The 25,360-nt window shown below is 36.5% G+C and overlaps 1 protein-coding gene across 2 annotated transcripts in view; it reads left to right on the forward strand.

Moving 5' to 3' along the window:
• Window positions 1-25,360, forward strand: part of COL12A1 (collagen type XII alpha 1 chain) — a 97,471-nt gene that overhangs the window by 48,286 nt on the left and 23,825 nt on the right. For both annotated transcript variants that reach the window (XM_027697165.1, XM_027697170.1), the window contains exons 31-50: window positions 1,442-1,571; window positions 2,365-2,504; window positions 3,620-3,749; window positions 4,367-4,509; window positions 5,446-5,575; window positions 6,502-6,644; window positions 8,147-8,276; window positions 8,465-8,584; window positions 9,198-9,344; window positions 10,130-10,246; window positions 10,695-10,841; window positions 11,319-11,393; window positions 11,943-12,082; window positions 13,120-13,243; window positions 13,436-13,579; window positions 15,450-15,614; window positions 17,412-17,450; window positions 17,544-17,682; window positions 19,788-19,930; window positions 20,306-20,415. In XM_027697165.1, the coding sequence (XP_027552966.1) occupies window positions 1,442-1,571; window positions 2,365-2,504; window positions 3,620-3,749; window positions 4,367-4,509; window positions 5,446-5,575; window positions 6,502-6,644; window positions 8,147-8,276; window positions 8,465-8,584; window positions 9,198-9,344; window positions 10,130-10,246; window positions 10,695-10,841; window positions 11,319-11,393; window positions 11,943-12,082; window positions 13,120-13,243; window positions 13,436-13,579; window positions 15,450-15,614; window positions 17,412-17,450; window positions 17,544-17,682; window positions 19,788-19,930; window positions 20,306-20,415 (2,556 nt within the window). The remainder of the gene's footprint in view (window positions 1-1,441; window positions 1,572-2,364; window positions 2,505-3,619; window positions 3,750-4,366; window positions 4,510-5,445; window positions 5,576-6,501; window positions 6,645-8,146; window positions 8,277-8,464; window positions 8,585-9,197; window positions 9,345-10,129; window positions 10,247-10,694; window positions 10,842-11,318; window positions 11,394-11,942; window positions 12,083-13,119; window positions 13,244-13,435; window positions 13,580-15,449; window positions 15,615-17,411; window positions 17,451-17,543; window positions 17,683-19,787; window positions 19,931-20,305; window positions 20,416-25,360) is intronic.

Consider the following 25,360-nt stretch of genomic DNA (forward strand, 5'->3'; position numbering starts at 1 on the left):
GTTAATTAATTAATTAATTAATTAAGGTTAATTAATTACTGTAATTAATTACTGGCACTGGAGTAAAAAGAAAATTATGAGCATTCTGTTGAAATTTGTGCAAAGAATATAGTTAATAGACTTAATTACTCACAGCTGGATAGAGTTCAGCAGTGGCAGTTGGAGAAAACACGTCTTTTTAAGGAGAGCCCACAGAACACTCATCCTCTATTCGTGGCATTTAATGTCTGTCTGCAAATAACTTTGTCATATGATTATAATTCCTTGACTGTTTTTTTTAGTGGGATATTTGATTAAAATGTAGTTGCTGAGTAGGCAGTAGAGCTGTCCTTACCAAAATAGTTAAAATAGAATTTCTGGAAGGTTTTTATTGCCCTGTCTGACATTTAATGGCCTCAGCAGCAAGACGAAGCATGGATGGTTTGAAGACAGCTCTGCAAAAACTGCACACCAAACTGCAGAGACCGTAATGATCATTTAGGGTCAGATTTTGAAAGGCAAACAGAGACTAAAATGGAGAGGCAGCCATGATGGGATGATAAAAATATTTATTCTTTGAAAAGAGCTTTGTACTTGAGGACAAAAAAAAAATTTGCTTGTAAGTTAGAATATTCTACTTCTATGAAATGTGAAGATGTATAAATGCTTGCTCATTGTCAGTTCTTCATAATCAGATGCTTTTAAAGTTTGTTATGAGAAACACATTAGTTGAATTGGCTTTGAAAATGTGCAGATAGTATTAAAAGTACAAAGGATGATCTTGAGCAAGTGTAATTCCATACTATTAAAAGCCAAAAAACTCATGATTATCAAATGTTTAAGATCTAAGTATTATTCTCAGTGTACTCTAAATCTTTAACTTAATTGGTGAAGATTATGATCACAGGATTAAATGTAAAATAAAAATTGGATAATAAAAATAAAAACATTACAGAATCTTAACAAAGATGTTTCAGAAGCTGAAGTGTTCTGCTGTAAAATTTTTGAAATCAAGGAGACACAATGTTGGTATTGTATCTAATGTATGTTAGAGATCTACAGAGTGTTGGAATTTATTCCATGCTTGCATTCTACCATAAAGAGCCCAAATGAAAGTCCACAGTAATTAATAAAAGACTCTGATTGATTTCAATAGGATATAGTCATTTACAATATAGTTTGTGCCGGTAAAGAACTGGCAGTTGATATATAGTTGTGGTTATATGCAAGTTTGGAGATTTTAAAGAATAATGGCTTTGTGTCTAAACTTGCTAAGAATATGTGTTAAATATTATTGCTGTTCAATGTCTACTCTCAGTGTCAGTCACAAGAGCATTTCAACATATGATACATCATAGTGTTTTCTACTCTGCATCAAATGCTTACATTCTGCACTATAGCATTAAGCACAAAAGAGGAAGTATAAGGGGTATTTTAATGTTTTTCTGTTCTTTTGCTGAAGACTATGGTTGGAGGGCGGCAGAACAGTGTAGTGATACAGAAGCTGCAGCCTGACACGCCATATGCTATTACTGTGTCATCAATGTATGCAGATGGTGAAGGGGGACGAATTACAGGACGAGGGAGAACCAGTAAGTAACTTCTTCAGATCTTATTAGGTGCAAAACAACACTGATGTATTGCTTTTCAAATCAGTGTAGAAAAATTTCTTGTTGTGAAATTAATCCCATCCGTATTTGTCCTTCGGTGGGTTTCAAATATCTAAAGTAAGAAGACCTGTAGAGAGACCCTGGACCACTACCTCAGACTGTCTGATGTCTGGCTTTTAAGGATGAAAAAAACCCTAATGTCCCTATGGAGCTTTTTCCTCATTTAAATTTTTTAATTGTTGTATGCTATAATTTAGTAAACACCTTAAAGCATCAGAAGGCATGTAACTCTCATATGGGTGCTGTTAAGCACCTTCAGTTCAGAGACTGATGCATTGTTTTGATCCTGCTATAGAAATCACTGGGTGATTTCCTATCAAAGACACTCCAGGCATAAAAACCATTTCACTGTATTTTATTAATTGTTTAAATATAAATTTATTAATCCACTTGTACATAATTTAATAATGAGCTTGCAATAGAAAGTCAGACACAGCAATGTGTTTGGTGAGGAATGAAGAAAAAATCTTAATGGCCTCATTGCATAATTCTAAAATAGTGTCCAGAAATAAATTTCTTTTACTACATTTAGCATTGCTTATGCTGGTTGATGAGGCTCATGTGTTCTGATTAATGAAGACAAATAACATTTAACATGAACTACTAAACCTCTTGGTTTTTAAATTTCCTAAGTAAACTTTACACAGTCATGATCTGGCAGCACAGGTGAGAGAATATGGTTCCATGTTTCTGACAGCTCATTGATCTGTTTCAGAACCTCTCACTACTGTGAAGAACTTGCTAGTTTACGACCCAACCACCAGTACTCTGAATGTTCGATGGGATCATGCAGAAGGAAGTCCTCGCCAGTATAAAGTGTTGTATGGACCTACAGCTGGAGGTGCAGAAGAAATGGTAAATTCTTCATGTGGATCTCTCTAACTGCCTCAGATAAATTACAGCTCGTGGTGCTGCTCAGAGAAATGCTACTGAGTGAAGTAGGTCTTGTTTGCCTATGCACTGGCTTTTTTTCTCTTCATGGCTACCCTGGAGAAAATGCACAGCACCTCCTTGAAGTTCAGTTACTCTCATATGTATTACAGATGTTTGATTTTATATAGTAGACCATTAGAAATTAGTTCTTAGCACAGGGATTTAATACCACACACAATTTTTTGTTTGTTTATTCTTAGGGCAGTGTATGTGAGTGTAAAGCTGACTTCAGGGTGTACAGAAGGTGCTAAAGTTAGTAGAACTTATTTCCACCCGTTTTTACTGCTAAGAAGTTATGTGACTGTAGACAGTCAGCAGCAATGATATTCGTGAAAGCAGAAAAATCCACATTCTAATTTCCTGAAATTACTTAACTGCTAAAGAGCCAAAAAAAAAAAAGAAAATAGGAACCCTACTCCAGACTGTGAAATATTATTATTTCCCAATTGTGTTTCTTTTTCTACATCTGTGCAATTTAATGTGCCCATGAAATGAGAGGTACATGAATTGCCACTGTTTCAATAGCATCTAGAATGCTACTGATGACAAATATGCTTAAATGCAGTGGAGTTTTATTTTCTAACATGAGCTGCTCATTACTTCTTGTCACTAGCATGTTGTGGTGTTATGTAAAGTTTGTGTTTTTTTGTTTGTTTGTTTGTTTGTTTTTTTTTATTTAGAAAGTGACCTCTTAGTGCCTCTGAGATGCTAAATAGTAGTCATTAAAGAGATCACTGCAGATTCTGCTACTACTATCAGCAGAACAGGATCTGGACCCAAAGTGAAGATAGCTATAAGGGATTGTATAAGAGAGGATAGAACTTAATAATTTTTCTTAAGTCTGAGACAGAACCTTTTTGAAAAGTAATTCCAGTAGATACCATGAACTCTGTTATTTTAAGTTTCACCTTCTGTAGTTATTATCGCATCCAGTCTGGAAATGAGATGTGGTAGAGGAGTAAGTGAGAAACAAAAAAGCTTACACTTTTTTTACATATTTATGTGTCATGCCCCTAACTTTGTTTTTAAATTTGTAGACCACAGTACCAGGAAACACAAACTATGTCATTCTAAGGACTCTCGAACCCAACACACCTTACACTGTAACTGTGGTTCCAGTTTTCCCAGAGGGGGATGGTGGACGTGTCTCTGACACTGGAAGAACTTGTAAGTAAAATAGCCCTTTTCAGGAAATGTTAGGATTTTTTGTGTGAGTGGCTCAGATCATTAGAAGTTGATTTTACATCAAAAGTAGAAGTTTATTTTCCCCAAAGCTAAAACACTAATGCAAAAACTGTTTACCATCTTGGTTATGGTTTCAGCTCTGTAACTTAGTTTTCTTTGCTTATTCGTGTGGAGGCTTTCAGTCCATTTATCTCAGGCAAGCTCAGCTCCTAAGTTGTGAAGTGAATTTACGGTTTACCTCACAAAATAGTAAAATTTCAATTGTAGTACCAGTAGCAATACTGGTGAACAAACACCAAATATTGGTTGTAATCCATGCCAATGTCCATACCATGTACTTAAAATTTCCCAGGAAGTTTAAGCTCCTGATGTCAACATGAGCTAAAATGTGTAATTTGTGTCTACTTTTCATATGTGTCTGATCAACAACAGGATAACAAAGTGTTATGATCATACTTTCAATTCACAGTATAAAGTAATGTGTTTATCTTGGACTGATGTGTTTTTTAATCTCCTTTGAGCTCTGTTGTAAATTCAAGTAGAAATATAACTTACGTAAGCAACTTTGTAAAACTCAATTTAAATTATCCTTGGTCTAGTGGAGAGAGGAACACCAAGAAATGTTCACGTTTACAATCCCACACCAAACAGCATGAATGTCCGTTGGGAACCTGCTCCAGGTCCAGTACAGCAATATAGAATTAATTACGCTTCACTGACTGGCCCAAGGCCATCAGAATCTGTAAGTAATTTAGTTTTTATACTATTTATCAAAAGTGTGTGGAGAATATTGCTTCCTTCAATGAGTGTAAAAAAAATAAAATAATAAACTCAGGCCAACTATCTGCCCAGGAGTGTCTCTGCTGAAAACAGAGTGTCTATAGGAGTTTAGTCCATTGTAAATAAAGGCTTAAGTTGGTGAAATGAGAGACATAAGAAATAAGACTCTCCTATTTAAAACTGCATATTGAAAATTGAGTGTCCTTTATCATATTACAGGTAAAGATGACTAAATTAAAACCTTTTTTTTCTTGTAAGAGAGAAGGAAATAACAAATATTTCTTAGGAAATGTTTAATTATGAAACCAGATGCCAAGTTTTGTGATTTTACCACTAAACCATTTCCTTACCCTAAATCATTGGTGTTTAAGTAGGTCTTGGTGAGCAGTGAAGTCTGGATATGGGTAAAAATTTACCCTTCAGATGTGAAGACTTCTTGGATGTGTAGAAATAAGTGCAGTTTTGAAGCTTTGACTGTGAATTTACACAAAATGTACACCTATATTGTACATGTACAGATGAATATGTTTTTATGTAAGGAAATTTGAGAATTTTTAATATCCTTTATATGTTAATAAGCTGTGACAGACTTTACATTTTAATTTTCCTTCCTACATGTTTCTTCTTTTTTTTTCTGAAGTATTTTCATGTAAAATTTAAAATAAACAACTCTATTTGCAGAATGAGAGCTCTTTATGTATTTGTCCTTTTTTTTTTCCACCCTCTATTGAATTTTTGTCAATATTATTTGGTTATTTTAAATTTGTATTACTTTTCTTGGATGTGTGCAGCATGGTCATGTTCCCAATTTTTCTATATTTTGTTCAAATTGTTTTCTAAAAGGACATGGTATAAACTCAAGCTCTATTTATATAGGTGCCTTCTGTTTCTATTTTAGATTGTGGTACCAGGCAGCACTCGTGATGTGATTCTGGAGCGCTTGACTCCTGACACTGCTTACTCAATAAATGTTATAGCTCTTTATGCAGACGGAGAGGGAAATCCAAGCCAAGCACAGGGAAGAACATGTAAGAGGCAGTCAGTACTTGTGTTGTGAAATATATGTCAAAATTGGTATGTGGAGAATTTATGAAGTTGGTTACAGTCACAAATAATAAAAGCCATTTAGTGCAACTCAGAGATTAATGCATCTAAATTATGGCTGAAGCAATTATAGGCCTCCATGGGAGGGAACTTGTTGTCTGTCAGTTGTGGTACATGCATAATCCCCAATGTAGTTTTCACTTGTGAAATAAGCTTAATTTGAATGTTTAGGAGTTTAAAGGCTGTTCTTAAAAATTCAGTTACAGATAAATAACAATTTGTCTTTTGAAAAAAAAAGCACATTAAATGGGTAGAATTAGTTGTCAATAAAAAAAAAGAGTGCTTTATGTTCTGTGTCTGACGTGGTAATGTATGTGTCAGTCTGCCCAGATGTTTGGATTTTTGCTGGAGATACTTAAACACCAAAACCTCTTTGTTACAATTTAGCTTGTGGGATTTTGGTTGGCTTATATTTAGCTTCTTTAAAATTCATTCTAGAAATAACGTGTATAGAAACTGTCAATGGCAATAATAGGTCACCTCTTTTTTGCTGCTTCTATGCTTTCTCTTTTAAATCCCCATATTCATCTAAAACCTGCAGATGTGACATGCTATAGTTATACTTGTCTGCAGGAGTCTGAGAAGCAGAATGTATGTAGATGCTCACTTTGCACATCCCCTTGATGTTCTCTCCCTTCCATACTGCTCCAGTTCCTCCAGTTAGGCCCTATTTCTATTTAAGACCTTCAGGCACTGCTGTATTATCATTGACTTAATCTACCTGTGTATATTTATTCAAGATTTCAGGAAGGGCCCTAGACTTTGGCTTCAGGGCAACTTTTGAATCAATGAGTGACACTGAACTAGAAGCATCATGCCCCATACAACCTTCTATATGTTCATTCTTTAGTGCCTCGCAGTGGTCCAAGGAATGTGAGAGTGTTCGATGAGACTACAAACAGCCTTTCTGTACAATGGGATCATGCTGATGGGCCAGTTCAGCAATACAGAATCATTTATTCACCCACTGTGGGAGACCCTATCGATGAATATGTAAGTTCTGTAATTCCTTAGTAAGCACTGAGATGTTCTCAGTTGATTCTTTAAGCTACAGAAGAACAAAGACACTTGTTCTACATATAGTACGTTTTGCAGGCTATATGGCTTCTTTGTTCGTTGTCGATGCTGAGAAGCCATAGTTTGTATGAAATGGGTTTATGTTCATGAAGTTGCAGAACATATATGGTTTAATGATCAAATTTGTGTGTAAAATAATCTTAAATATGTGAGTCATGCATTAATCAGAAGATTCTGAGCAGAACCTGCTTCCTGGCATTTAATTTAAATGCAATACAATGAATAGCCATCTATTACTTCACACTCTGTTCATTATGAAGTCAGTGTGCTAAGATACAAAATAAACATGTCAGCATTTTATAAATTGAAGAGAGTTGTCAAAATCTAATAAGAAAACAATGGTAACTTTGATTCAGCATCTAACTTGCTGTTGTAAGTTTAGGTATGAATTTTAAGCATTTGTGTTTCATTTCCTGCAGCTTAATGATAGTGCAAGTTATAGTCTGAAACTTATAAAATTCGCAGAGTATTTATAGCAAAGCTAAACTCAGATCCCATAGAAGTCAGTGGCAGAATTCCTGCTGACTGCCACCAGCCAAAAAGTAACATGTCTAGATTGCTATTTAAATGCTATTATTGCTTGTATATTATTATATAGTGCATGCTGAAAATTCACTGTTTGAAAATTCCCTACTGGACCTGTTAATCAGGACACATATATTTATCAACACATATCTTCTTTGCAGAAAACACTTGAAAATTTATAAAAACAGAAAATCTCAAACAACTGAAAATGCTGACTGGGACATGCTTTTGAGATAGATTCCTCCAGTTACTTTCCATAGTTTCAGTGTTTTATGGCAGCTTTATGGAGCGATATTACTTTTGGGATTATACCTACATTTTCATTAGAAGGCAGCAATAGTGCATGGCTGCACCAGGAAGTTGAGATTGAGGGATACATAATAGGGATGTTTTTATATATAAAAATATTTAGACCTTCCTTCTCAGACTAACTTGTTTCTACCAAGAAAGTGATAGCCGAAGATGAAGGTAATGAAAAGGTAGAGATGAAACTGCAGACTAGTGGAAGTAACTTTGACTTTCACCCCCATTTTATGAGCTTTTCCCTCTCATTTTAATGTCTCCAAACACATCATCATGACTTCTTCCTTTCTATGAGGGAACAGTACTGAAATCTTGGTGAGGAACTGCAGCACCTCAGTCTGATGTGAGGGTTGAAGAGTCAATTTGGTTTATCTTTTTGTGCTGACCACAGTGTTTTATAATTTGAAATAACAAAGACTAATAATTGTTTATAGGTTATAACCCTTTATATATCCTGAATGAATTTTTCTACAGTGGACATAAAAAAAATTGTGCCAAATGTCAAAACAAATTTTGGGTTCTAGTAACTGTCATTACTGATCAGTTACAAGACTGTGAGTGTGTTTACCTCTCTTTCTTTTGTGTTCTAGACAACAGTTCCTGGGATAAGAAATAATGTGATACTACAACCACTACAGTCAGATACGCCATATAAAATTACTGTTGTTGCTGTGTACGAAGATGGAGATGGTGGACAACTGACTGGAAATGGCAGAACTGGTAACTAGTTTTCATATTGTGTATTCTTTTTAAAATTTAGACATATTCCTTGAGCACTCTGACATTGTTAAGATTTCAGTGTTAATTAAGTTTTTGATGTGATTGTTACCTTGTAGAGTAACAATGTGCATTTCTAGAGGTTGAAAACCAGTTACTAGTCTAATTAGAGTGGTTTTCTTTCTTTTTAGTTGGTCTGCTTCCTCCTCAAAATATGTATATAACTGATGAATGGTATACACGATTCAGAGTTTCCTGGGATCCTTCACCATCCCCTGTTCTTGGCTATAAAATTGTATACAAACCTGTGGGTAAGAAAACCTCTTCATTCTAAGCATACAAATTTCAGAACAGTGAGTAGCTAATGGCAGATCAGAGTAGAAATCATATGTATCATGAAATTTTTGTGCTAAATGATCTATTTATTTCCTTTGTTTACTGATTTTCCTGAAAGCTTAAGTCTTATCAGTGTTTTGTAAGAAACACAAACTATCAAACACAGTTTCACACATTCAATTACAGAGATTGAATTGTAAAGTTAAAATTTGATACAGTGACCTGACTTGGTTTTCATCTCTTTAATACCTATTGTCCTTCTAAGGGTATGAACTGGTGTGTGTGAGATGAGTACTGGACAGATATTTAGGTGTTAATGGCCTTCAGAACCTTTGTTTTATATGACAGTCAAGAAATATACATACCTTTCTAGAAGTTAAACACAAAAATTGCGTAATAGTCTGTAAAGCTGTGTTTACGTTCTGTTTGCAACATTGTAATATGCTAAAATATAAAAAATCAGTATGTTTTGTTTTAGATAAAATGAGACTAACATTTACTGATGTAAGAGATGAGGAATGGTTTTGTAGCTCATGTAATCATGATTCTTTCTCTCTCTTTGTACTTAATGCTTCCTTTCAATCCAAGGTTCGAATGAGCCCATGGAGGTTTTTGTGGGAGAAGTGACTTCCTACACCTTGCATAATCTGTCTCCTAGTACTACTTATGATGTGAATGTTTATGCCCAGTATGATTCTGGAATGAGTATACCTCTGACAGATCAAGGCACTACATGTAAGTCAGAATAATTTTGTGGTCATGCTAGATACATAAGCTGATCTGAGATAACATTGATTAAGAGAAGATTTTTACGGCTGGTTGCTAGAAAGCCTGAGTATCCTCTCATGGAGAATACTTACCATCTGTCCATGATGTAGATCTTAAAAATGCTAAGCTTGGGAACAGTGAGGAAGATACATTTTTAAGTAATGATTTGATTATATAAAATTTTCTAATGTACTTCCTAAAATTTTATTAAGCTATAGTTGGAGTCAGTTTTTAAGTCTCCAGGGTACTACAGAATCTAACCGTGTTAAGCATGTCTAGTCTTTTTGCTTCTCTGCTTTTACCTCACAGGAATGTCTAGTGATTGAAACATCAGCATTTCAAAATGAGCTAATTGTAATGATGACCTCTCAAACTTCTAAAAATTTCTTCAGTTAAGATGAATCAATCATCCTGAGTTTTGTTGACTTAGTACGTTCTTTTCATACTGCCAGATTTTGATTTTTGGAAGTTTCTTATTTCATAAAGAAATCAACTTACTTCATGTGAAAACTCATAAAATGGGCTGTTACCCAATACGGGAAGGGTATCAGATTTTGGGCCTGTAAGTGGCTAGGCAGGGATCTCTAGGGCATAATATAAAGAGATCGTAACTGGAACTGCTCTTTCTTTCTGTGAGGATTTTTAAAAATCGAGTTCTGGATCAGCACTACTAATATAGTTTTCATTTTGGTATTCTTTATCCATTACATGCTATTTTCCAGAGAACAGTTTATCTCTTTCTCTTTTCACAGTATATTTGAATGTCACCGATCTAACAAGTTACAAAGTGGGTTGGGATACTTTCTGTATCCGATGGTCACCTCATCGATCAGCAACTTCCTACAGGCTGAAGCTAAACCCAGCTGATGGTAAGTGCATTTTATTTTTTGCCTTTTCTGGAAACATAATTGTCTAATGTCAGTGACAGCAACACTTCTTTGTCTTTGTGTCAGTCACCCACCATAAGCCATGATACATCTGGTTGAGCTTTAAAGATCTGAATGTAACCTGTTTTCCTCTAGTGGTGATAAAGCTGCAAAGAAGTGCTGCCTATTGTCAAGTGAACTTTCATTAGTGGGAATCTACTAGTTACCTGCTTTCACATGTAGACTGCAGTTACTCTCCAGTATGCTCCAGGGTTCATAATCACTACACAGTCTTGGTCTAGAAAGAGTTTTATGGGACAAGAATAAGACTGCTGTAGCATTGGCTCCAACCTTCCTCTCAAGAGGTCTCTAATTTCTACACTTATTTGTACACATATTGAAAGTGGAGTAGTGAGTTCTAAATGTCTCTCCCTTGGGCTTTTTTCGACAGGTTCCAGAGGAAAGGAAATCACAATACGTGGATCAGAAACGAGCCACTGTTTTACTGGCCTCTCACCAGACACAGAATACAATGCCACTGTCTTTGTTCAGACCCCTAACCTTGAGGGACCTCCAGTCTCTATGAGGGAGCATACAGGTAGGTAATAGATACTGTGAACCTTAAGTTTTGGCTGTAGAACTTGTCTTGTTTCAGCTGTAGAACTTGTTCTGCTCCTAAATGGCTTTCAATACCTCTTTAAGTGATTTTCTTTCCTCTTTCTCTCAGTGTTATGTCAAATGGAATTTATGGGGTAAAGAAAAATTTCTATGCTCTTCTTCAAACCAAGTATTGCCTAGCACTTGGTTGAAAAATAGATGCTTTATCAGAATGCTGTGCTACTGAGTTCATGTAAAAGTATTCCTTTTATAATGAAATCTTTTACTTTTGTTTTAACAATAGCTGTAATCTCATTATTCTTGTAATACAAGAAAGTTTTCCTTGCCAATTTTAATTTTTTTACATTAGTGAGAAGAGATTAGAATCTTTCTGTTGGATAATATAATATATAATCTAGAGTTTTTTCCTTGAATGAAATAATTTATATGAAGTAAAAAAATTATTATTTCATTTCAGTCCTCAAACCTACAGAGGCACCCACTCCACCACCTACACCTCCTCCACCTCCCACAATCCCTCCAGCTCGGGATGGTATGTTTTTTTCTAGAATCATTCAATATTTTTTATATAGTTGCTGCACTACTTCATAATTAGTTCCATTTTTAATAACTTTAAATAGCTTCAAAACTAGTGCAGCATTTTAGGAAAATGAAGTTTGAAACCTTTCCTAATGCCATCCCTTCTAGAGCTTTACTAGACTTCAACATTTCCTTGTTTAGAACAGCAAGGTTCAAACATTTGCGGAAAAAATAATTTATATTCTATAGCTCTGCAGCAAGTCTGTGAGATTATCTGCTCTCAGCAGACAATTTATGTTTTATAATAGCTGCTCAAAAAAAAAAGTAATTGAAAACATTTGTATTTTATTCTTGAGCTCTTTCTGATTTCTTGAACTTTTCTTTGAAATATTTTAATAAATATTTTTGAGTTGAACATTAGTCATCTGCCAGGTTGACTGTATGGTAGTAGGCATTTGCTGAATATTGGTCATTCTTGAATTTTCAAATTTTGAAGTAATGATCTTTATTTTATGATGATATGGTTGGTTTGTTTTAAGACTTCCTTTTCTTCGTCTTTCAGTATGCAGAGGTGCCAAAGCAGACATAGTGTTCTTGACTGATGCTTCCTGGAGTATTGGTGATGATAACTTCAACAAAGTAGTGAAATTTGTTTTTAATACAGTAGGAGCCTTTGACTTGATTAATCCCGCTGGAATCCAGGTAGGTTTGTTATTTCAACTGGGTACATTTTGGAGGGAAATTGAATATGAAGCTGAATCACTAATGTCACATCTGATTTTTACTTTCTTTCAGAATGGTGTCATTTTTTTTTGCATTAGATTGTTGTACAGCACATGTATATGGGTGTGCATGTCTATTATTTATTAAATATATTGGTTGTTTTGTAAATACAAAGGAAATCCAGTCTATTTTGAAAGGTTAATATTCTGAAATGCAAAAGTTCTGGGTGCTGCAATATAAGAAAGATATTAAGCTCTTAGAGAGCATCCAAAGAAGGGCAACAAACATGGTGAAAGGCCTTGAGGGGAAGCTGTATGAGGAGTGACTGAGGTCACTTGGTCTGTCCAGCCTAGAGAAGAGGAGACTGAGGGAGACCTCATTGCAGTTACAACTTCCTTGTGAGGGGAAGAGGAGGGGCAGGCACTGATCTCTTCTCTGTGGTGACCAGGAAAGAAAGAAAGAGAGAGAACGAAAGAAAGAGGTAATGAAAGAAAGAAAGAGAGAAAGAAAGAAAGAGAGAGAGAAAGAAAGAAAGAGAGAGAGAGAGAAAGAAAGAAAAAGAGAAAGAAAGAGAGAGAGAGAAAGAAAGAAAAAGACAGAGAAAGAAAGAGAAAGAGAGAGAGAGAAAGAAAGAAAAAGACAGAAAGAAAGAGAGAGAGAGAGAAAGAAAGAAAAAGACAGAAAGAAAGAGAGAGAGAAAGAAAGAAAAAGACAGAGAAAGAAAGAGAGAGAGAAAGAAAGAAAAAGACAGAGAAAGAAAGAGAGAGAGAAAGAAAGAAAAAGACAGAGAAAGAAAGAGAGAGAGAGAAAGAAAGAAAAAGACAGAGAAAGAAAGAGCGAGCAAAAAGAGTTGTGTGCACATTGCTGTGCTGTGTATATGAATATGTGTGCGTATAATCATACATATTTGAAAAAGATTTTTCAATTATTAATTTACCATGATAAATATTTAAATGGAGAAAGTTGGTCTGAATGTGGAGGGACAAGACTGAACACTGTGATATATTCCATTTCAGGTTTCGTTTGTGCAATACAGTGATGAGGCAAAATCTGAATTTAAACTGAATACATTTGATGACAAAGCCCAGGCCCTGGGAGCTCTTCAAAATATTCAGTACAGAGGAGGAAACACAAGGACAGGTAATTTTGGGCTGTAATTATATTTCCTTAAGATAAAATGTTTTCAGAAACTGCCTCATTATCCTAATATTGCATGGCTGAAGAATTAGGTTTTTCTGTTGTGGTTTAGCTATTGCCCTTAAAAAGTAAAGTAAGAGATTTCTTCTCTTTTGGATAATATGTATGATTCCTCGTTTATTGTACACTTTGCAGGCAAAGCCCTAACGTTTATCAAAGAAAAGGTTTTGACTTGGGAGAGTGGCATGAGGCGAGGTGTTCCCAAGGTACTGGTTGTTGTCACAGATGGTCGGTCTCAGGATGAGGTGAGGAAAGCAGCGACGGTCATTCAGCACTCTGGTAAGCAATTCACAGTACCTGACTATTTCATTTCCATATTGCTTCAATTATCTGGTCATCATTTACTCATCTTTTATGGACTCAGAAATGTATGCTGAATATTTGTGAAAAACTCAAAACTATTAATAGTATTCTCACACTGTCGACCAGACTTACTTTTTCTTTCTAAAGCTTTCTTTCTGGGGGAGGATGTGGCTTCTCAAAGTAATTCCTCATGCATATAATTTCAAAGATGTGGCTTTTAGTTACTTCTTTCTCTTCTTTATGTGTGAACCCCAGGGATCATTTGGAAGTGTACAGCATTCTAGTGTTTATGATTTAATGGGCCTGTTTTTTTTTTAAGATTTATATTTTATCTGGTATAAACCGGTAGATCTCCAGTTAAAGTAACTGCTTTTGATGAAGCTGGGTCTGAATGGACTAACTTATTGCCTTTTGAGCTGAAAAGCATTGGCTTCCTCTTTAGATTTGCTGAATGTGGCTTATGTAAGTGAAATCATCTGTTCCTGTCCCTGCACCTAGCATTTTGCATTGCAATGCATGAACCATGTAGAGTCCTGATCCCTGAGCAAGGAGATGTACTTCCTTATTGGAATCACATGCATGTAAACCACAAGTGATCATTTTCTCTATCTTTGTGATCTGAAGGGATTAGCTCTGTCTAGATGATTTCTACAGTCTCCCTGGACAATCTGCTTCAGTGCTTAACTACCCTAGTAGTAGGAGAGCTTTGCCTTGCCTTTCACCTAAGTCTTTCTTCAGGCTAATGAAATTATTGTCTTCATTTACCTAGTTAACCAGGAAACAGTTGATCACTGTCCACTGTAACAGGCCTTCATATTTGAAACCTGTTGTCATTTCCTCTTTCTGAGGAAATGTTTTCTAGCCTAAACAAACCCATTTCCTTCAACCTCCTTTTGATCAAGTTTTTCAAACCTCTTATCACTTTTATCTCCTCTCTACTTGCTTTGGTTTCTACACATCTTAAATGTCATGTTTAAAACTGAACGGAGTGTTTCAGCCAAAGTTTCACCACAATTGGCTAGAGGAATAATTATCTTATTTTTCAAAAAATAAAAATATCTTTATCATTTGGAATAAATGTGAGTTCTGCTTTCAGCCTTCAACCAACCCACTGTGCAGTTTCTCATGAATGAAATTTACACCTGGTGATATAATTGAATTTTAGGGTCTGGATTTTCTTCTTTTGACTTAAGACATCTAAAAGCTAAATGTCTAGTCTAAAGTCATCATGTAGGGTCCTTTTATGGTTAGTGAAGAGAACAACAGATAGACATCTGCAGACAATGACTTTTCCTGTCTTGAATTTGGCATCGTAAGGAGGTGAGATGAATTGCATTCTGAATCTGCCCATGTGTGTCTAGCATAATAGAGAAAGACTAGACAAGTAGCCTAGACTTGTTAACTTGGAAAGTAAAAATTGGTGAGGGGAATACTACCCAAAGAAAGTGAAAGAGAAACTAAGAAACATGAAATGCAGTAGATGGCAACAGATAGATAACTGGATAACTAATAGTCTGCACAGAGATTTTGGCCACAGAGCAGATTTAAGATAATATAGAGTTGAGAGAACTGTACATATTGCATTAAAGAGTGAGGGGACTATGTAGCCAAGGCTGTATGAGATTGGATAATGCCCCCCCCCCAAAAAGGAGGAGAAAGTTTTGAAAGAAAGATGCAAAAACCAGTCTAAGCCTTTCTGAACTTGACAGGGGTGAAAGGATATCTAGAATGTATGCTGATAGGTAGATCCTGAGAAATCAATGATAGAGATGGTTTGCGAAATATTGACCTGAAAAATGGTAATGTATATTTACTACATTTCAGGTAACAAGTGTTATTTTTACAGGCTTCAGTGTCTTTGTGGTTGGTGTGGCTGATGTAGATTACAATGAGCTGGCCAAGATTGCCAGCAAGCCCAGTGAGCGTCATGTATTTATTGTTGATGACTTCGATGCCTTTGAAAAGATTCAAGATAACCTTGTCACCTTTGTGTGTGAGACAGCTACCTCAAGTGAGTAAAAGACATTGGTTTTCCTGTTCCCAAATGAATTTTGCTTATATGCTGCTACAGTTGAGTTGCAGGTTGACCTTGGGCGGACGCCAGTTGCCCACCAAAGCTGCTCTGTCACTCCCCTCCTCAGCTGGACAGGGGAGAGAAAATATAACAAAAGGCTCTGGGCCAAGATAAGGGCAGAGAGCGATCACTCACTGGTTACTGTCATTGGGCAAAACAAACTCTACTTGGGGAAGTTATTAATTTATTGCCAATGAAATCAGAGTAGGATAAAGAGAAATAAAATCAAGTATTAAAACACATTCCCTCCACTGCTCCCGTCTTTCTGGGGTTAACTTTACTCCCAATTTTCTCTATCTCCTCACCCCCAGCAGCCCAGGGGGACAGAGAATGGAAGCTACGGTCAGTTGATCGCATGTTTTCCCTGTTGCTCCTTCCTCCTCATGGGGAGAACCATTCGCACTCTTCCCCTGTTCCAGTGTGGGGTCCCTCCCATGGGAGATAGTCCTCCAAGAACTTGTCAACATGGCTTCTTCCCATCAGCTGCAGTTCTTCACAGTGTGTCCCTCATGGTGTCACAAGTCCTACCAGCAAACTTGCTCCAAGGTGGGCTCCTCTCTCCGTGGGGCCACAGGTCCTTCCAGGAACCTGCTCCAGCATGGGCTCCTCCACAGGCTGCAAGTAGATATCTGCTCCAGTGCCTGGCAGAGTTGCTTCTCTCACATATTCTCACTCCTCTCTCCGGTTGCAGGTTGTTGTGCCATTGCTACACATACATCCCCCCCCCCCCCCTTGTTAAATCTGTTATCCCCCAGTTGCTTTCACCACTGCTGATGGGCTCAGCCTTGGCCAGTGGCAGGTCCATCTTGGAGCCAGATGGAGCTGTCTCTGTTGGACACAGGTTAAGCTTCTGGCAGCTTCTCACAGAAATCACCCCTGTAGTTCCCCCACTAGCAAAACCTTGTCATGCAAACCCAACACAAGTTGCCATCCCATTTAAGATGCATCAAAAGAAATGTTCATATAAAAAAGTTGTATTTCATAATAATTGGACATAGTTTAAGGGAGCAAATTACTTTTTTAAAATTTTGAAGTAGGTATTGTATTTTATGTAATCTTGTCTTGTATTTCAAAAGTACTGGTAAACAAAAAGAGATTAACAGTCAGTGACAACTTCTGCTCTTTAAGAAGAAGTAGAATGATGCCTGATGTGAACTGCAGGGCACAACAGATCTCTTACTTACCACTGGGATAGGGTTGCTAAAGAGGTAAAGCTACAGTGTGTGATGCTGTTTTAAAACTATGTACAGTTGAGTTGTTTACTCAAGTGAAATCCTTCTATGGCAAAAATAAGAAATTCTCAGGCCTGTCATGTGCAACTGTGTGCTCTCTAACTGCCTCATCTGCTGGCTCCTGAGGAGCTACATAAATATGCAGTTTTTCCTTGTGAATCTGACAGCTATTATGCAGCTCGACTCATGCCTTAAATATTCATGGAAAGACTGTGTCATTGTCCTCCTTTCTTCTTATGAATTATACTCTTAAAATATTTGTGGTTTCATTTCTTGTTCCATACAATTTTTCACAGTAGAAATAGCCTACTAAAAATGATGAGTATAGATTTTGACAGCACATCTACCACAGCACAGGACACAGTATGACAAATGTAACAAAATTTGACTCATAATTAACAATAGCATAGACTTCTCAGTAACAAACTTTCTGAAGTATATGTGTGTTCATATCATGTTAGATTTTGTAATTTTGAATTATATGTTGTTTCATGTCTTTCAGCTTGTCCCCTTATTTACTTGGAGGGATACACTTCACCTGGTAAGCAACTGTCTAATATTTTGGCATAAGTTCATTTGTGTCTTGTACAGCTCTACAATGTTTCTATTTTTTATTTTCTCTCTGGATTTAAAGGTTTCAAGATGCTGGAATCATATAATCTAACAGAGAAGCATTTTGCTTCCGTACAAGGCGTATCACTGGAATCAGGCTCTTTCCCAAGCTATGTAGCATATAGACTCCACAAAAATGCCTTTGTCAGCCAGCCAATACGGTAAGTAAACCTGGAAGACTCATATTTAGGGTGAGTAGATGGGGAAGGATTAACAGAGTTTTTAGATGATAGCATTAGTGTTTTATGGAAGATGTGTTAATTTGATGTTTTTACTGAACACCAAAATAAAGAATATCTATAATTGTTCTCATTAGATGCTAATCTATTCCTTCCATTGCAGTCACATTTCATTATTAATCCAGTTGGTCATTGTTCTTTGAGATTATGCTTCTTAACCATTTGAGTTGCGTATAATCCACAGTTTATACTTAGACAGTTGAACAACAGCCTTCTTAGTACAAGAAGCTCTGCATTGCCAGAGAGAAAGGGTTTCAATATGGTAGGATAAGCATCACTTTTTTCAGAAGCGTTGTTCCTACTGCAGTAGGCAGCATGCTGATGCCACTGATTTCGGGTAGTTTCTCCTTTACTTGACTTGCCTTATTTGGCAAATGGAGTGGAGTTTTCAAGGGCCTGTGGTTTTAGAGCTTGGTTATGGGTGGATAATATATGGTCATTCTGGCCAACAATTTTTTCACAAAGAACAAAAAGACTTAGGAGTTAGTTTTACTAAGAGGGGAACAGTACCTCTCTCTTCTCTTTTTTTTTTTTTACACTTGTTTCTCTTCCACTTATTTAAGTAAGTTTCAAAAAAGGTTATTCTGAGTCAGAGGAGATGCCTAAAGATAGCCCATTGTTCCTATTAAATTTAAGGAAATTTAGTCTTCTTTTCGCAGAAGCCTTTGAAACCTTCTGAAATTCTGTCAGATTGGGTAAAGATCAGATCACAAGCAGCTGAGGTTTATGAAGAAATAATTTCTTTTTGCCAGCCTTCTCAGATCACAACTTTAAAAGGGGAGGACTTCAGGACTTTTGAGTTCATTGGCATGCATTAATACCTATAGGGGTGATAGTTCTCTGACAGCTTGGATTTTTACAATCTAGGGAAGTACAGATAATCCCAATTATGTGTTAAGATAGACCTTGCATTTAGCAGGATCAGCTGATGAAAAGACAATAAAAAGACAGACTTCCTCTTTATTTCATTTTTTTTAGAATGTTGTGATACATAGTCTAACGTCTGCTATAAGAGGTGGAGGACTTGCCAGAGTATTCTGGGGACTTATTTTTCATGAGAGTCCAGAAAATAAAACTCACTTTAGACTGACTCAGCAAAGCAATAAAAGCATACTGATCCTAGTGGCATAGTTGTTTCCATATCTGAAAGAACTTGTTAGCCCGGTTATAACTTGTGTTGCTATATCTACATTAATACTTGCATTCTTGCACTGTGCTGTGTGGTGTTCTTGACTTAGTGATACATTTTTATTGCAGTGTCCATAATTGTATGGGTACATAAGCTTTGTCTAATATACAAAGGAGGTCCTCTCTTCATTTTAAGATTTTTAAGTTTATGTTCATGTGGCCAAATCCCACCCTGAGCTCCATTATAATAGTTAAGGAGAAGCAGTAGCCACCTCCTTTCTTACAGTTCCTTTACTGCATTCCCTCCCTTCCCCTTTAGAAAATACTGGAGATCATTTCAAGCATGGTTTTATTTACTTTTGTCTCTTTGCTTTTTTAATGTCTAACAGTTCAAATATCACAAATTTAGATCTGAGCCACTAAAGAATGATCTGGAGCCCAAATGCATCACTAATTGCAGAGAAGACATTGAATATCTCCTTTACTGTGTCTATGCCTGAAAGGCAGCAGTAAAGTGCTGTTGCCTGACTGAAACAGACCAGATATAAAAAGTGTGGTCTTTTTTTCTGTACTTATCATCAAGGAATTTAAAACATGTGCAGTTTATACAGAATCTTGCCACAAGAATCAAGAGTTCTTGGTCATATTTCGGCTTCCTCTATATTGGTGCTGGGACCAACAGAAGACAGGCTGTGAGTTCATCTTAGCAAATCACATAATGTTTTTCTATCACAAGGGTATTTTCTATTTAAAAGCGTAGTTAAAATATTCTGTTCCATCGAACACTGTGGTTTCCCTGTTACTCTTGTGTCTTTTCTTTGAAAAAAGAGCAAATTATGAAGATCTTATTTTCCTTATGTGTTTCCATGTGAAAAAATATCTTCATATTTTTTTAACAGAGAGATTCACCCAGACGGATTGCCGCAGGCATACACTATCATTCTGTTATTCCGTCTCTTGCCTGAATCCCCCAATGAGCCTTTTGCACTTTGGCAGATTACAGACAGAGATTACAAACCTCAAGTTGGAGTTGTACTTGATCGTAAGGATGATTATATTTATTGCATAGAGAAGTTGTATGTTATGTTACTTTGTGTGCATTCTTCCCAAATATTTCCAACCCCAAAGCATTTCTATATGATAAAAGGATTATATATTTTTTGGTTTAAGAGATTTTTTTTAAACTTTGTGCATCTGTTATTCAACTAAGAATAACTAATCTAGGCTACATTTCAACTTTGGTATGAACTCTAAAATCAAAGGAAAGTATATCTATGTACTTACAGGTCATTAAGACCACCTATGATCCGTGTTTACCCAACTGAGGGATAAACTAGATTTTATCTATAAGTGTATCTTAGGATGGTGGTTTCAGTAGTACATGTGAAATGAAATGTGTTATTTTCATTTATTGCAGCTGGCAACAAAGTGCTGTCCTTCTTTAACAAGGATACACGGGGAGAGGTTCAAACTGCAACTTTTGATAATGATGAAGTAAAGAAAATCTTTTATGGAAGCTTCCATAAGGTAAAGGATTGAAATTACAATTGTTTGTTTCTGAATAAGCAGAAATTACTGCCAGTTATATCTGTTCTTTGGATTGTACTCGAAGTTGACATAGGGACTTACAGATCATGTAAAACAAGATCTCTGAAGTTATAGCTTTTCTTTGAACCAATGTAAGAGATTTGTCAATAATTTGTCAAGATTGTGTAAGTGAAGGGATATATCTGAACAAGAAATCGTAGCCTGGTTCCTGGCACATGAAAGAGGAAGAATAAAAGATAAACTTGAAAAAAAAAAGGAAAGGAAGTTCGTGTGACAAAAGATTGGGGGTGTATGTTGTGATTTGAAATCATTCAGAGAAGAGGAAGATGTAGCCAAAGAAAGTGAATAGGAACCAATGTTGGGAGGCAAATAACATATTGAAGAAGATTCTTATGTTTATAAAATAAAATGTATTTTGTATGTATTGATGTGTATTCATATGTTTTTGGCTTAAATTCATTGGGCCTAAACTATTCTGTTGTCATGTTAACTGAGGAAGCAACGATCATGAAAGAGAGCCCATAAGAGATCTATTTGTGATTTAGGATGAAACTTTTGTTTTTTGAATTGTCAAAATGGGTAGTGAAATCCTTACATGTTACTGCATCTGCCTTCAATTGTGATAGCTTTGTGCTTGCTTTTCTAAAGTTGTGCACGGAATTATGAAAATTTGATTCTGCTTCCTTACCTCTACTAACCCAAGTGTTTGGGTGTCAAGGCTACATGTATATCTAAAAATAATTTAAAAATATTTTCTTGCTTGTTAAGTATATATGCTTAGGGCAAGAAAGTGAGTTGCAATTGCAACACTTTTGGTCAGCTGAAATGCACATTTTCATGTTTTCATTTATCTCCCTTTTGTTTAGTTTAGTTTTTATCGGATGACTAAATATGGATGGAGTATAGCATTTGTTTTCTTTACGACTAGTGACTTCCAGCATTCCTTTGAGGATACTGATAAGGGGTTGCCTCTGTCAGCTTCCAGATACTGAAGGCCACATTTTCAACTGAGCTCTCCTTGACTGATAGCAGGGAAATATAGCTGGTGCCAGCATTATGATGTTTTGTGACTTCATCTGTTTAAAACACAGAGGATTACGGAAATCACACAGTACTATAAAAGCTAGTGATTTCCTCAGAATTTGACAGGATAATTTCCCAGACTGGTTCTGTTATATCCAAATATTCTTTAGAATTTTTTTAATGCTAATTATTTTTGCATATATGAAGAATTGTTTATGTCACTGACTTTGTAACTGATAGTTACAATTAGCTTTGGATCACAGCTACATTAAGCAGCCTTTAATTTGTCCTTGACATTTGGCATTTTGTCTTTTTTTTTTTTTTTAGTAGGACAACTGAATTTTAAGGAAATGTGTAAATCTATTGGCATGAGAAAGCTGTCAGTATAGGCTAGGATATATATTGTTTTTTGAGTCATCAACAAGAAGTACTGTTTAGACACAGAGCAATATGTAGCATGCCTCATTTTACGTATCAGTGTGAGAGTTGATACTTCCCTTCTTCAGGTCAGTGGTGTGGAGCTCTCTATGTGCTATACTGCCAGCAGTCTGTTTTAAGTGTCTGCTGCTAATTTTATTGATGTTTAGAGTCATATTTTTCCTTGTAGTTTCTCTAAATGTGCTAGAGCTGAGCAGAATCGTCTGGCAGCACTTACAGTGAAGCTCTGCTCATTTATCAGAGCAAATAGGGAATGACCTGCAGCCCCTGCTAGATGCTAGAAATACTAGCAGTAATGTAAAATTGTTTTTTACACTTGCTAATGAAAAACAATTACAGGAAAAGTAAAAATCCAGAATTTTTTATTGTTTTAATAATTAAATACACCAATACATATGAACAGAAAGTTAGCTTAAGATGCCAAAAAATGTACGAGAATAACATCTATTTGCAAATTATCTTAAAGCTCTGGAACTATGAATTCTTGCTTATGGGACTATTTCTTAAGCAAAGATGTCTCACTTATTTAGTGAGTCATTCCCCTTCTTTTTCCCCCAGAAAGGAATTAAAAGTTCAGATTTTGTTAGTATTTAAAGTAGCTGGAGGAGCTTTGATTTAAAGAATCATAGAATCGACTGGGTTGGAAAAGACCTTGGAGATCATCAAGTCCAACCCTTGATCCAACACCTCTGTGGTTACTAGACCATGGCACTAAGTACCACATCCAGTCTCATCTTAAAAACCTCCAGGGATAGTGAATCCACCATCTCCCTGGGCCCATTCCAATGTCTGATCACTCTCTCTGTAAAAAATTTTTTCCTAATATTCAACCTAAACCTGCCCTGGCAGAGCTTAAGACCTCTTGTCCTACTGCTGGTTGCCTGGGAGAAGAGACCGATGCCCACCTGGCTACAACCTCCTTTCAGGGAGTTGTAGAGAGTCATGAGGTCTCCCCTGAGCCTCCTCTTCTCCAGACTAAACAACCCCAGCTCCCTCAGCCTCTCCTCACAGGCTTGTGTTCCAGTCCGTTCAACAGCTTTGTTGCTTCTTCTCTGGACCTGCTCCTGTACTTCAATATCCTTCCTGAACTGAGGGGCCCAGAACTGGACCCAGTACTCCAGATGTGGCCTCACCAGCACTGAGTACAGGGGCAGAATCACTTCCCTGGACCTGTTGGCCACACTGTCCCTGATCCAGGCCAGGATGCCATTGGCCTTCTTGGCCATCTGGGCACACTGCTGGCTCATGTTCAGCTTCCTGTCAATTCAAACTCCCAAATTCCTTTCTGCCTGGCTGCTCTCCAACCACTCTGTGTCCAGCCTGTAGGGCTGCATGGGGCTGTTGTGGTCAAAGTGGAGGACCCGGCACTTGGCCTTGTTGAACCTCATCCTGTTGGAATCAGCCCATCTCTCCAGCTTGTCCAGGTCCCTCTGAAGAGCCCTCCTGCCTTCCAGCAGATCAACACTCCCCTACCCCAACTTGGCGTCATCTGCAAATTTGCTAATGGAGTGGTTTTTGGGATGTTTTCATCATGTAGCTAAGCTTATTTCTCTGGATTCTCTCCAGGATGATTACTGACATTGCTATCTGAGTAAGGTTGTAAATGATGGCATCATGGGCTTCCCCAGCTCATGTGCTGGGAAAGACTTATGTATCATTATGTATCATATGTATTATGTTGATTAGCTCCTAATAATGGATAGCAGTAGTTTCAGCTGGATGAAGGAAGGAAAGTAAGACTAACACATTCCTGAAGGTACTTCTGCAATTTCTCCTACCATCCAATTTCAAAGAAATGGCAAATCTTTACAATGCAAGAAGTTTGTTTTCCAAAATATCAAACATTTTTGTGGTTTTCTTTTGATGACTTAGTGGCTTATTCAGTGAAATGCAGTTAACTAAACCTAACTGTAGGGAAATTTACTTTGGCATACTTGAACACTCTCTGTAGCACAGCTATGGTGAAAGCTGTTGAATCTGGCAAGTCCCATAGGAAAAAATCTGACTGCCTGAGACAGTCATTAAGTTTATAACTGATGTTTTGGACAGACAGACAACTTCTTCTTTCTTATTCTTACCATGCTAGACTTCCTTTTAACTTGCCATTTTGCAGTAGTTAGCCACACAAAATTTGATAATGAGTGTATGTCTTTCTGCTGATACACATATGGAAATTAGTTTGCTTAGCGTATTGATATGATTCCCTTAGCAGTAGATCAGAACACCATCAAACTTTATCTTACAAGATGTCCAGAGAGAAAGATTAAAGTATGTTTTCTTTCCTAAAATCTCATAAATGAAATGGTCGGAACTGATTCTGTATGTTGGTGTGTTAGAAATTGTTGAAGACAAAATGTAGCAGGCTTGAATACAGAGATGTTTTATTTGCTGTAAACACCAGATGCCTCATTGTATTAGATTTATGCCTGGGCCATGAGATTTAGGCTGGAATTCAAATCTGACATTAAATCAGTGGTTAGCCGACTGAGTTAATGACTTGGGAGAGCTCTGCTTATTTTTGATTGCTGGTATCTCTTCTTCTTTGGATGGATGGGCAATGCTCAGCAGTTATTCCTGTTTGAACATTTTCAGGTTGATGGTCTCATTCAGCATTCTGATGTAGATTCACCTCTTCTAAGTTTAATGCAGTAATATCCTTTTGCTATGCAATGTCTTTTACTTTATTGAAATTGTGACAAATACTTTACACTCCAGTAGAAGGCCTTGCCTGTTAGGTACCTTTCAGAACTAGTGAATTACATCTGTGATGAGTTTAAACTGGATGATGCATTAATTAACCTGTAAAATTTAGTCCTACAATGAAATGACTGAGTATATGATATATAATTATAATGAATTTAAAGTTTTGGCATAGCACTTATTTTATTTTATGGAAAGTTTGGCATGTAATACCCAATTGTACTTTGGATACACTCAGTTATCTTTCCATTATTTTTTAATTATTTGCTCAATGAACATTGTTGGGAATACTAATAAAACAACCTCACTTGTATATAAAGCAAAAGCACATAATTTTAAAAGAGTTTTAGGTAAGCTATGCTGATGCCTTGGAGACAACTCTGCATGGAAAAGTATTTAATAGGGAAAAAGACAAACAAATTCTCAGGGGAATGTTCAGGCACTTGTTGACTCAGGACATTTAAGGGAATCTCTCTTTCACTTTTATGCCAATTTTTAAAGCAGTAATCAAATAACAATATGCTTCTGAAGGGTTATGTACTGGGATAACAGAAGCTTTAAAATGTAAATGCCTATGTCAGAGATTCTTTACTGCTGATCTTAATGTATTGATATTTTAACAATTATGTAGGTGTTATAATAATGTATATAAAATATATGCAGTATTTAAGGTATATAAAGCCCCTAAAACTTTGTTGCCTTAAGATGACCTTCCATCAACTGCATGTGCTAAAATGACAGACCTTTTTTTTGTTTCCTTGAG

The sequence above is a fragment of the Neopelma chrysocephalum genome, unplaced genomic scaffold, assembly GCF_003984885.1.
Source record: "Neopelma chrysocephalum unplaced genomic scaffold, ASM398488v2 Primary Assembly neopelma1_23b, whole genome shotgun sequence".
NCBI classification, from domain to species: domain Eukaryota; kingdom Metazoa; phylum Chordata; class Aves; order Passeriformes; family Pipridae; genus Neopelma; species Neopelma chrysocephalum.